The following is a 12016-nucleotide window of genomic DNA, read 5'->3' on the forward strand; positions in this document are numbered from 1 at the left end:
CTCAGTGAAAACCGCTAGAGGTCAATTTACGTTTAGGCATGGGGTATTAACGACTACAATGTAATTCAGCGATAACACATTATTAGTGTTTCGATATTTATTCACAAACAATATTTATGTGTTTACCTTAACTTATTGCTTCACAGAAAAACAAAACAAATACAACGTATGCGTTAATATGAAATTTCCAACAACAACACTAAACTGATGTTTGCAAGAAAATTTCGAGATCACATGAAACCACAAAATTGTAATCTATTAATATAGGGGATTCGCATAATACAACATTTCAAAACTTTGTTCATTACAATCAAACATGCATCAAAAAGTATTATCATACAAATTTGGAGACAGAACAACTATTCCTTATTTACACTGCATATACATTATAATTAAGCCTAAAGCATGATAGGTTTACATTCTTACATTTCGGTAACATAACAATAGATTTTAGGATATAATTAGCCTTTGTGCGTAAATAGCAGTGCAATAAGCATTGGGATTTATACGATATCATAATCCATATCAAGGAAGTCAGTAGTGTCCGCATATTAATCACACACCGCGACATACTAAATCGATAAGAATGTTGAAACAGAGTTATCTATCGACCCATTTACACGATCATCTAGTCATCAACAGCTGAGGATTATCATCATTGTTGACATAACATACACCCGAAACAGCTCCTCGCCTAATAGGCATGTGACTCGAGAGGCTCGCTTTTCTTATCCTGAATTACCCTGTCGTTGTTCTATAAGCCTTGGAGCCTTTGTCAGAGTTAAGTGTCTGTAACCGCTCACGTTACACTGAAAAGAACATCGACCGTTCCCGAGTATTCATGAGCTGTACCGGAACTAGCCGAAGTCGCGTTCGGAAAATCTTCACACTATGATTCATCTATTTATAGCAATGATGACCTCATGGTAAAATTTTTCCGGCTGTGACGTGTTAGCTATAAATGACTCCATTCATGCACAACCCAAACATTGTGTCGTGTGACTAAGATAGAACAAGACGTGTAGCTTCACTTCTATAATTACAGTTAGAGAGTGTAGAACTATATAGAGGCCCTGATATGCTACAGTGTTAGTGTAACGGGTCTGTGTAGTAAACCAGGTGTTGTTTTTGGAGGATTTTACTCTACAGTAATAGACTATGCCTGAGTGTGGGGATATAGATGTTTTGACCCCAGCCGCTCTAATGACCAACACAATACTACCTGGAGGAAGAAGGAGGTTACAATTGTCTTTGGATTTTTCATCATTAATGGATTCTGAAGACTTTCATGTGCCGAAAAAGTTGTGTAAATTAGAATCAATGAGTGTGGCATTAAGTGGACCCCTTCAGTTGAACTCCTTGGCCCCAACTCCAGCTTCCTGGCGGACAATACAACCTCAGGAACTGGCTACAAGACTCAACAAAGTCCACAAAACTTGCCTTTTAGTGGATTGTAGATCATTTATTTCATATAACGTAACACATATTCAGGGTGCTGTCAATGTGAACTGTTGTGACAGATTCAATAGGAAACGTCTCCAGCAGGGAAAGGTGACTTTAGTGGACCTCATTAACTCCAAGGAGGCTAAAGAGCAGTTCAAACGTCGAGGGTCCAAAGAGGTGATTCTTTACGATGACAGTACAAAAGACTTACACCAACTGCCAACAGATAGTTCTCTGTACCTAGTGGTGTCTTCGTTACTGAGGGAAGGCAAGGAGGTCCTGGTTCTACAAGGTAAGCATCATGAAAACATTGGAGACAATATACTGACAGTACTGCTGATGTTACGATATCGCCTTATATATAACAATAATGTCAATGGGTATCCTTGATACCCAACACGATATACTTTAAGTATTGGTTTGGTAACAAACAATTACTTCATGCATCTAGAGAATATCGTCTGTGTAATTTTGAAAAGAAAAGAAGGATTACATAATCGTTTACGAGACTGTTACGTAACTCCTAGTCATGATGAAAGACCAATAGTTAATGTTATGTAATGTTCGATAATGGGCATATTGATCTAATGAAATATGTTTGTGGTCAATATACCAAACATCGCGCCAAATTTATCAGCATCATCATAATTCTCTTCATAACCTTGGTATGATTGAAGAGTCAGTTTACCATAAATACGTTAATCTTAATCCACTTATCACTAATACTTATATCTACAGAGTCATTTTATGACTTTAAACCTTGTGACTTGGACATTTTAATCCTCCCAAGTCTACCTTTGACCATTTAATCTCTTTTTGCTTTAACGTTCCTACTGAACATTTGCCTGATGATTCATTTTCAAAAATGTCTTTCTTCTTTGAATTAATTCCTCGAGACCAATAGGCCCATAAGGCATTCGACTTGTCTCCCTTTGTTAGCGGTGTATATGACCCCCTTCAGCCCTATGTGGCGCATAGTTACTCGTGAGTCACTGACGAACAATCGGCCGTCGCATTTTAGTCATACACTCTGTTCCCAGTACTAAGCCCGGAATGTGGGTACGATCAGAGCGATTTACAAGTGGTCAATGGACCGAAACCATCTCGAACTTTTTATCTGGGAAATAAATGAACACCACAGATTATAATTGGTTAAATGGGTAATAATCAGGTTCTGTGGTGTAATTACTACAACAGAGTGTACAAGTCGCTGCTGAAGGTTGCTGGTTCGGGAGGTTGCTGGCCTTTCGCTGGCCTAATCACCAAAGGTCGCATTCCAATGTTATGATGAACATTTCAAACAAATGTTAACTGGAATATGAAAAGACGTGCATGGTTCAATGTAAATATTTCTGAAGTGTAGAAAAACTTTTGTTTTTCATTTTTCTTCAACAAAAATAAAGCTGGAAAGGCCGTTTATATTGGGCATTAGGATCCTTTGTTTTTTGTCGAATTTACATTGAAATATCACTCAAATGATAATATCTTTTATAAAGAAATCAATGAATGATAGCATAATGCTTAGAATAAAATGTTGCCTTTTCATAATTTAGTGTAACTTTTATTTGTTAGATATTACTTTTATAGTTATTAGTTTAAACATATTGCATTAATACAAACGCTAAGGCACAAGTCAATAAACCTTATACGGATCTCTTTCTACCAAAAGTATCAACAACTTTGATAGATATTATTTCCTCACCCTATTTTTTCTACGAGGGGTGCCTAACAACAGCAGATTATTTACTAGGAAATAACTCGTCTAAAAATTACCCAGTGAAATTGTTTGGCTTCATAAAGCGTCTTTACTTAATTAATTTCGCAATAGGATTGGTAACTATATGTTTTCAATGGGGTTCATAACAATAATTGAGCGTATATGTATTATGAATACAGTATCGATTTCGTATTGCCCTGTGATACTAGGTAAATAGTGATCTTTAAAGAAAAAAATCAATTATATCATTTTAAATGTATGTTATCATAGCGGTATCCAAAAACACCACAGGTTGAGAAGACGACATTTCGTCCCAGCAGACGACACTGTATCTGAGGTAGAAACTCATCACGTTCCCTAAAACCACAAACCGCAGACACTTTCACTAAACATGACGAAGATAAAACATACAAAAGCACCGTTTTGAGTCATGAATTATTTCTTGTTTACACCGCGCATGAAAGGAAATCCTGCATGGCAACCATCGATTTGTAAACAACGAAGTAAGACTTTGTTGTTACAAGATTGTTAATATTCCGGGAAGTGACGATGAAGATTTTATTTTAATTACCATAGTCCAGAATTCATCTCAATTCGTAGAATTAACGCGGCGATAGTAACATATTTAGTTTATCTAAAATAGAACTCTTTAGAAGCAGTTTTTTTCACAATCTATTATTGGGAAAATCAAAGGTCGTTTTTTTATTTATTGAGGGAAAACCAGTTTTATCTGGTAGGGAACATGTTGTTCTACAAGTTCAATATTTTCTTCCATTGAGGGAAAACCACAAACCAGTTTGATCTAGTACAGAACATACAGCGCTATTGCGATGAGTCATCGCAACAAACCGCCAGCTGACTTATAAGGCTAAACGTGTGTTCTATATTTACGCTGAGACCTCAGGTAAATACACTATATAGGTCCCGAGGTCTTGTTTACATACTTACTGGTATACACAGCATGTTTACGTTTACAACTTGACTAATCACTATTACATATAAACGGCCGTTACGTCATTAGCGGTTTCTTCCTGGCTCATTTGCATTTTCATAGGTTGATGGCAAACGGACCTTTATAGACAAATTCAGATGATTGTACATTTATTGTCATTCTTCAACCTGAATATAGGAAATGCTAGTGTAAAACATGATGTAAATATAGCAATGGCAAATACTATTCTAATTAGGATATATTATCGTAAATGTTGATAAAATTCGACAGCTTTACACTTTCCCTCATGTCTACGAACAATTGCATAACTCCGAAATTACGAATAAAACCTGCATCTTAGCTATGAATGAATGGGCGTATAACGGTTGACGTAAAACCCAAATTTTATGGTTTGCGGTTAACACTTGTTGATTCGCGCCAGATAAACGTCAAGGAACATCCCCTCACACAAGATGGGAAAGTTGTAAGATAGTGTTGAGATATGGTGCGTATTTATACACGGGGCGATGTCTACATATTCCCCCCGTCTGAAACTCAATCTGCAATATCTTAGCATGTATCTGTTGGAAGCCGCGATGAGACATCCAGTATCAGGCCTGGGAGGGCTTCCCTCTGTGAGGCTGATACCGCGTGTCGATACAAACTCCAATTTACAGGTACAACGTGCTTACCAGTAGGGTAATAAAATACCCAAAATATAAAAATATTTTATCAAAAACGCATCTTAAACAGTTTCTACGCATTTATTCAAAATTGCGCGAGCTTGGGTGGGATAACTAGCGTAGGCATGCACCTAATATCACATTTTCAATATCGTATAACGAAAAGACTTATCAAATAATAAAATTCTGACGTCAATTTTTACTTTTATATTTTCCAGGAGGAATTCAAGCCTTCCGATGCCAGTTTGGTGACCTTTGCCACAGTGGAGTGAAGATCGTTGATTCCCGTCCCCTTTATTCTCCGACCACTGGAATAATCGAACCCCAGATCGAGGCTGCGGAAGCAACTCAAATTCTACCATTTCTTTACCTAGGTAAGTCTCTTTTTGATATATTATTTAACAAAATTAATTAACAAAAACATTTAATGCAACTGCAAGAAAATATTTGTTAGAATTATTTCAAGTCAATCCAAGAGGATTTCTTTAATTTTAAAATGTTTCTATTTTTGTGTTGATTAGGAAATGAACGTGACGCGGCGAACTACAAAAAGTTAACCGACCTTGACATCACGTACGTGCTGAACACGACCTCAACTGTTCCAAAACACTTCGAAGACCAAGGCATTACTTACAAGCGCATACCCGCCTCGGACAGTGGGGCGCAGAATCTCCAGCAATACTTTCAGGAAGCTATACAATTTATAGGTAGGTATTATAGCACGGGTTAAAAATCCGGAAAAAAATCAGCAAATAGATAAAGTTTATCTAAAGCAAATCTTTGAAAACATTGAATTTCATGGGAATAGTTAAACGAATTAGATAAGTCTTCTAGATCATTAAGCACAAACAATCTTTTTATTGCTAACAAATTAATGTAAATGACGAAGTGGCGCCGCCGTAAATAGTAAGCCGACCGCATTAACAATTAATTCATTTTAATGAACACTATGGACCCAGACGGTAGCTTTTTGGTGGTTTATCGATTTAGCTAGTTTAAATACTATCATTATTCCCGGATATACTACAAACATAGCAGTGACTGAAACGCGCTGATATGAAATTACATTTATTTGAAAATTTATCGATTCTGAAATATTTAAACATCTATAATTAAACAACCATGTCATTAGAAGACATGTAATGCTAATGACACGTCAACAATTCAATTTTTATTTCAAACTAAACAAACTAATTTAAGAAGTGTCAAATTTAAAATTAAAGTTTGAAGGCAGTCAATCGTGTGTGACGCTCTGATAACATCAACAGGACTACAGGGTATCGACTTCGATCTCGTACTGAGGCAGTGACTCACCGGGTCGATAGTCGTTTGCTCGCTTTGTCCCTTCTAGGGGCTGGCATGTTTACAAATCAAGTTTGCCTGATTAAGATAGGGGCTTATGCGGACATAAATAATTGTTTGCAATATAACGGATCAAAAGGTGTCCAATCTCTGCAACATGTTTTAAAATCTCCCTCGGGCGCCCCAGTCAATGTCAATTTCTCACCTGGTGATGAATTCGAGGACACACGTGTCTATTGTTAGGGGACAGCTGATGTCACGGCTGTAGGGGAATGACTCAGCCCCCATCACGTGCTCAGTTGTCATGGAAATTGCATATCAGGAGGAACTATATAGTTTAATTACAGCGGAAGAAGTTTATTCGAAGTCGGACATATGGCACACGACTTTGTCATAGTACATTTGAAACACAGGCTGACTCATGTTCAGATAGTTTAAAACTTCGCGGCAGGTGATAGGGAAGAATTTAACAAGAGATATCGGAGCATGCATGCTAATGTGGTACTTTACTCTTCTCTTTTGGAGATGACAAAAAAGAACAAGAAAAATCACTTTTATCCTACTCATAATCGAAGGTTTTTCCTGCAAGCGTTTATTACTTATTTAGCATGCTCCCATATCATGGCGCGAATGATGATCGGATAATTGTTGTCATTGTCATAACTAGGATATAATAGGTGGCGTTTGACCAGATAGGCATTAAAGTATTTATTGTTTGTGTGAAGGGAAATGAGTAAGACCGAGGGATGGTAGAGAGATGTCGCCAGTCGTCGGCCAAAAGCTGAATCATACTCTAACAATCAATACCTATATACAAGCCGAAAACTTACAAACCTCGCGTATTATAATACAATAACACACATGGACAGCTGTGGTCGCCGACAGCTGTGCGACTCGGAATAATATCTCTGCACAATTTGTGCAACATGTTTTTGACATATATTATTGTAAAATTCATCTTGTTGGTCAACTGCCGTTAACGAATCGATAATTTTCAAGGCTACCTAAACGACATTAAACATAAATGATGTCTTCCCATGCTTCCTCCAAGCGTAGCTTTCTGTGCGTTTGTGCAAATAAAAAGTTTCTTTTGTGCTCGTATATGTGCCGAAAGTGATGAGAGTAAAACTACACGTATGTCCTTTATTAATGTGGTGTATCATTTATGTATTTTCAGAGGAAGCTCGTCAAAAGAAAGCACGTGTTCTCGTCCATTGTCACGCGGGCGTCTCGCGCTCGGCCACCATCACCATCGCCTACCTCCTCACGCGCTCATCACTCAGCCTCATGGATGCCTACCGTTTTGTGAAAGGACGACGATCTATCATTTCTCCCAATTTCAACTTCATGGGCCAGCTCATGGAATACGAACAGTCCCTCAACAGCGGGTCCTGCTCGCGAGTTCTCACCCCGAAAATCGTCTAACATTTTCATTTCTCAACGAAGACTTTGATCAGGACAAGTTTTACCATTTAAACAGGTGGATTTAACGTGGAGTTAAACATTTCTCACTTCATCAGAATGTGTGTGTGCTATTTGGTGCAAAAGGACCCATTGACAAAGTATGTCAAAATGACTGTATCTGATATGGAGTTTTCAGGGCTATTTTCCAGAAAATGGATATAGACGTTTATCGTAATGCAACGTATCTTTACTTCATATTCAGTGACATGAACTTTATTTTTGACGAGATGTCCAGTGATATTATAATATTGACTTCCGGTTAGAGATTAAGTGGTAACAGTTATCATCACATAACTAAATACACTATCTCAGGGTGAGCTTACTCAATATATACAACAATGTGAAATCCAATGATTAACTTATAGATCATTAACTTACGTCAGACTGTATGGACAGACAAGAAATTTCAACATTGGAGCCAATTAATACTCAATTTATTTAATTGACATTCAATAATGAAAAGTTAGGAACAACACAGCTAAATAACGGTTTTGTGATACACAAGCAGGATTGACATGAAATGCTTGTCATACTAAAGGAAGTCATTGTACACCGGCATTCCTTGGTTAAAAGATGACCAATCTATTAACAAACTACCTCTTGTCCAACTTAGTCAGCAAACCGGAAGTGATGACTTGGTGCGCCTGCATTTAATGTCGGCATATGTTTACTTCCGGTCGGAATCACCGCGCTGGCCTTTATTAATATGATTATTACTAACTATGCATCACGCCTGGAGTCTGTCGCCGCCGCGGCGGTTACAGGCGGCCCCAAAGAAATATTACACATGTACATAATTAGTATATTTATTGAATCATTCCTAAATATGTGTATACAAAGAGAGAGAGAGAGAAGTATGCGAGATATTCTTGATGTTACTAGTCATAAAGATGTAGTGGTGCTGCGACTGTTCCCACGGGTTGGTGGAAATCAATTAGCCGTGTGTGACGTCATCGTGCTCGTGTGAGTTGGAATTGTTGTGCGTCGGTGGAAATATGATATACAGCATATTAGTATAGAGAATACAATGTATGTGTCCAAATGTGACTTTTTTTAATATTCTTTTTTTCCCCTTCAAATTTACATTGACATTTTTGAAATATTTTCAAAAGAAATAGTTCAGTATAGAAATTATAAAGAAAACTTAATGTTTATCTTTACATAGCTTATCACAGCTATTATCACTTTGATATTGTTGACATTTAGAATATCTGAAAATATCCCCTATTTATTTTCTTCCTTACTGATTCTATAGAGATTTGTTTTCATAAAACAGTGTTATTGAGTGCATTTTTCAAATTAAAACTTTCTATCTTGACTAGAGAATTGGCATTGGATATGTAACTGCTGAGGCCCTAGATGAGATAATATTTTTTATATTTATAGATATAACTATTTTCTATAGTTTTCTGTACGTGTTTGATGTCGTCATTTGTGTTCGGATGTATGTTTGAATGTCAAGTCAGTGGAAGTAGACTTTTTGTGTATTTTGAGAATTTGACCGGGTATCCGACTCAAACGATATGAAGTTATTTCAAAGGATTATTTCAAAGGAAACAACTAGTAAATAGAAAATAAAAAAAATGAAAATTGAACTTACACCTGTATACTGTTGTTTATTCTTCGGCGTTTTAACATATTAGACATATTGCTTAGCTTTGACACGAGGATATTCCATTACAAGTTTTTAAAAAATTGTATCGGTAGACGAAAATTTAATATGTTAAGCTCACTGCAGTTTCTCTGAACAATCCCCCGACAATCCCCATGCTATATGCTTTACTGGACCATTAAAAGGAATAGCTGGAGCAGCTCACAATTTGCCATTACTATTTTCTGATGTCGTTAAATAATATTAGTATTTGATTGGACGTGAAGACATGAAAAACCCCTATTTTAAACAGTGAGGGTCGTTATGTTGGAGCAACAAGACATTCGTAATGACAAATATATATAAATAAAATAGCATTTATATACACGTACACAAATAAAGCAATGAAAAAGGACAAATGACATTTTCTACACGTAAAATGAACGACATAATTTTTCACTTAAAGATGCTCCACCGCTGACAAATGGTATTTTTTCACTATCAAAAGCAGGACCAGACGATTTGGTATTTTTCTTCAGTTACTAAAGTTACTTAATTTACACCATTACCACCATTGGAAAGTTTGAGCTTCTAATTTTACTTTAAGATAAAAATATTAGAAATAATTAATTGCATCCCGAAAAAATTCCGTGGCACTATGTTTTATATAGAATGAAGTTCTGACTGCGCATGCACCAAAAGCAAAATAAATTATTTTATATTATTGCTTGTGTTAATCAGACATATATATACACAATTAAACACCAATTGTTGTTCAAATGATGAGTATCATTTATGGTCTGTCGGCGGTGGAGCATCTTTAAATCGTTGTAAGTACTCTTCTTTAAAACTTACCAAATTTATATGTGTACCAAAAGCGTGCTTACGGAAATTATAAAAAAAACTATTCCGTCAGTTAATTGGATAATTCCTTTTTGACAACATAATAATTTATCTGACAGAAAATGCAATGGAAGGATAGTTATCATGAAGACTGTTGACAAAAACACTGGACAGTAGCGATGTCTTTGTCAGTAGTACCATTAGTAAACTGATATTTTGTTTACTACATTTTGCCATTGTTTTTGTGATTAGAAGTTTGGATTGCCATTCTAGTATGTCTTTATCCATTAATCATATCCAGATGTCAGTACAATGTGACAGTGAGGCGCGATACCACTATAAAAAGGACAAAAGTTTCCACCGTTACAAGGAGATACAACACGACTATACCGCAGCCTCCCAAAACATACATCATATTAACTTCAAACTTTCAACTGTATTCAGTCTCTTTACAAAGTACAACGTATAGAGAAACATATCTACAACATTCAATAAATGCAATATATAAGGAGGACAAAGGATTGATTCTCTGAAAATTTCACGAATAATATACAGGTATATGTGAACGTGTACGCTACGCTTTTACATTAAATGACACTCTAGACACATGTATAAAATACATGATCAGGCAATTTGCCTCTGGCAAGTTAAGTTATTCAAGTTAAGAATAAGTAATATTTAGTCTAGGCTTATCAATGATTTGTTGCATTTTAGATTCGTGAATAAATCGGCCTATGTCAAAACAGCACATGTTTGTAACTGTACCTGTATTGTATTTGAACAATCGTACCACTCATTTGTAATACGTTGTAATTCAACCACTTTTGTAAACATTTTTCTTTGTTATATCATGACAAAGAAAAAAAAACAAAAAAAAATGTTCATAGACCATTTTAAAAAAACCACACACACCCTTACACAAGGTACATGTATATGAAGTAAACTTAAGCTGGCAAAAAAATACTGGTTAATAATAAGCTAACGATTTATGAATACTATACATGTGCATCAATATATACATATTCAGATATCATTAGAATACTTTTATTAATTTATTAGTAACGTCAACAATATTTGTATAGGTTCACGGCAAAGATTTATAAGTAGTCGTCCTTGGTACGCGGAAAGTGTGTGGCTCAACTTACCCCGGTTGGTTGTTCAAGTAGCCCCGGACAACGGGGTAAGTTGAGCCATTTAACAGAGAACTTGTAATGATTATTATTGTAATATGGAGGCCAAAGAAAATACTTTTAACATACAAAATTAAAGAGACATATGTGCACTTTACGATAGAATTAAATAAATATATTTCCCCTTGCCAATTTTTCGAAGAGCTTTAATATGCACAAAATGGCTCAACTATCCCCACTCTCCCCTATATAACTTTTTAAAAACATTTTCTACAATGTTTGCATCACATTGCACACATTGGAGGCATTGCTTATTACTTTATCCTGGCTTCTAAAAACCCATTACCTTTCCGAAACAAAAATTAAAAGTGTCTAAAAAAAACAATTATAACATAATGAGGATTATATCGATGACCTAAGATGAGGTTACAACACCAAACAAATGCGAAATCATTTGCGTAACCCATGTTAACAGTGAAGATTAATTTCGCTGTTTTGTCGTCTGGCGCAGTATAAGTCAACTAACGCGCGGTAATTAGGATGACGGCGGGAGTTTTAACTAAATTGCTTAAAAGTGATGATAAGTGAATTACTAACTGTAAGCTAATAACTTTTGCTCTAAAAATATTCAAATTTGTTTTGCATTCCCATCTTGAAAATAAAAAGCCGTTTCAGAAAGGTAGTGGGCCTTTAATATGACGTTTAGTCTAAAAAAACATGATCTTATTCAAATTATACCATACGTCAACCTACTGCAAGTCAAATATGTATACTGTACCATACGCCCTTTATACTGTACCATACGCCCTATATACTGTACCATACGTCCTAAATACTGTACCATACACCCTTTATACTGTACCATACGCCCTATATACTGTACCATACGCCCTATACACTATACCATACGCC

The 12016-nt window shown here is 36.0% G+C and overlaps 1 protein-coding gene across 1 annotated transcript; it reads left to right on the forward strand.

The window, feature by feature from the left end:
- The first annotated feature begins 977 nt into the window (after positions 1–977).
- On the forward strand, positions 978–9139 carry LOC138318910 (dual specificity protein phosphatase 10-like). Its single transcript, XM_069261723.1, has 4 exons — positions 978–1735; positions 4993–5148; positions 5296–5481; positions 7254–9139. Exons 1-4 carry the CDS (start codon positions 1159–1161, stop codon positions 7499–7501), a joined length of 1167 nt encoding a protein of 388 aa, XP_069117824.1. The 5' UTR covers positions 978–1158; the 3' UTR covers positions 7502–9139.
- The last annotated feature ends 2877 nt before the right edge of the window (positions 9140–12016 follow it).

The sequence above is a fragment of the Argopecten irradians genome, chromosome 3, assembly GCF_041381155.1.
Source record: "Argopecten irradians isolate NY chromosome 3, Ai_NY, whole genome shotgun sequence".
Classification (NCBI taxonomy): Eukaryota; Metazoa; Mollusca; class Bivalvia; order Pectinida; family Pectinidae; genus Argopecten; species Argopecten irradians.

Excerpts from the sequence above, each read along its gene's own strand:
- LOC138318910 (XM_069261723.1), top strand. The coding sequence starts at position 1,159 with ATGCCTGAGTGTGGGGATATAGATGTTTTGACCCCAGCCGCTCTAATG. Across the intron at positions 1,736-4,992 it reads GGAGGTCCTGGTTCTACAAG|GAGGAATTCAAGCCTTCCGA; the intron begins GTAAGCATCATG and ends TATATTTTCCAG. Across the intron at positions 5,482-7,253 it reads GGAAGCTATACAATTTATAG|AGGAAGCTCGTCAAAAGAAA; the intron begins GTAGGTATTATA and ends ATGTATTTTCAG.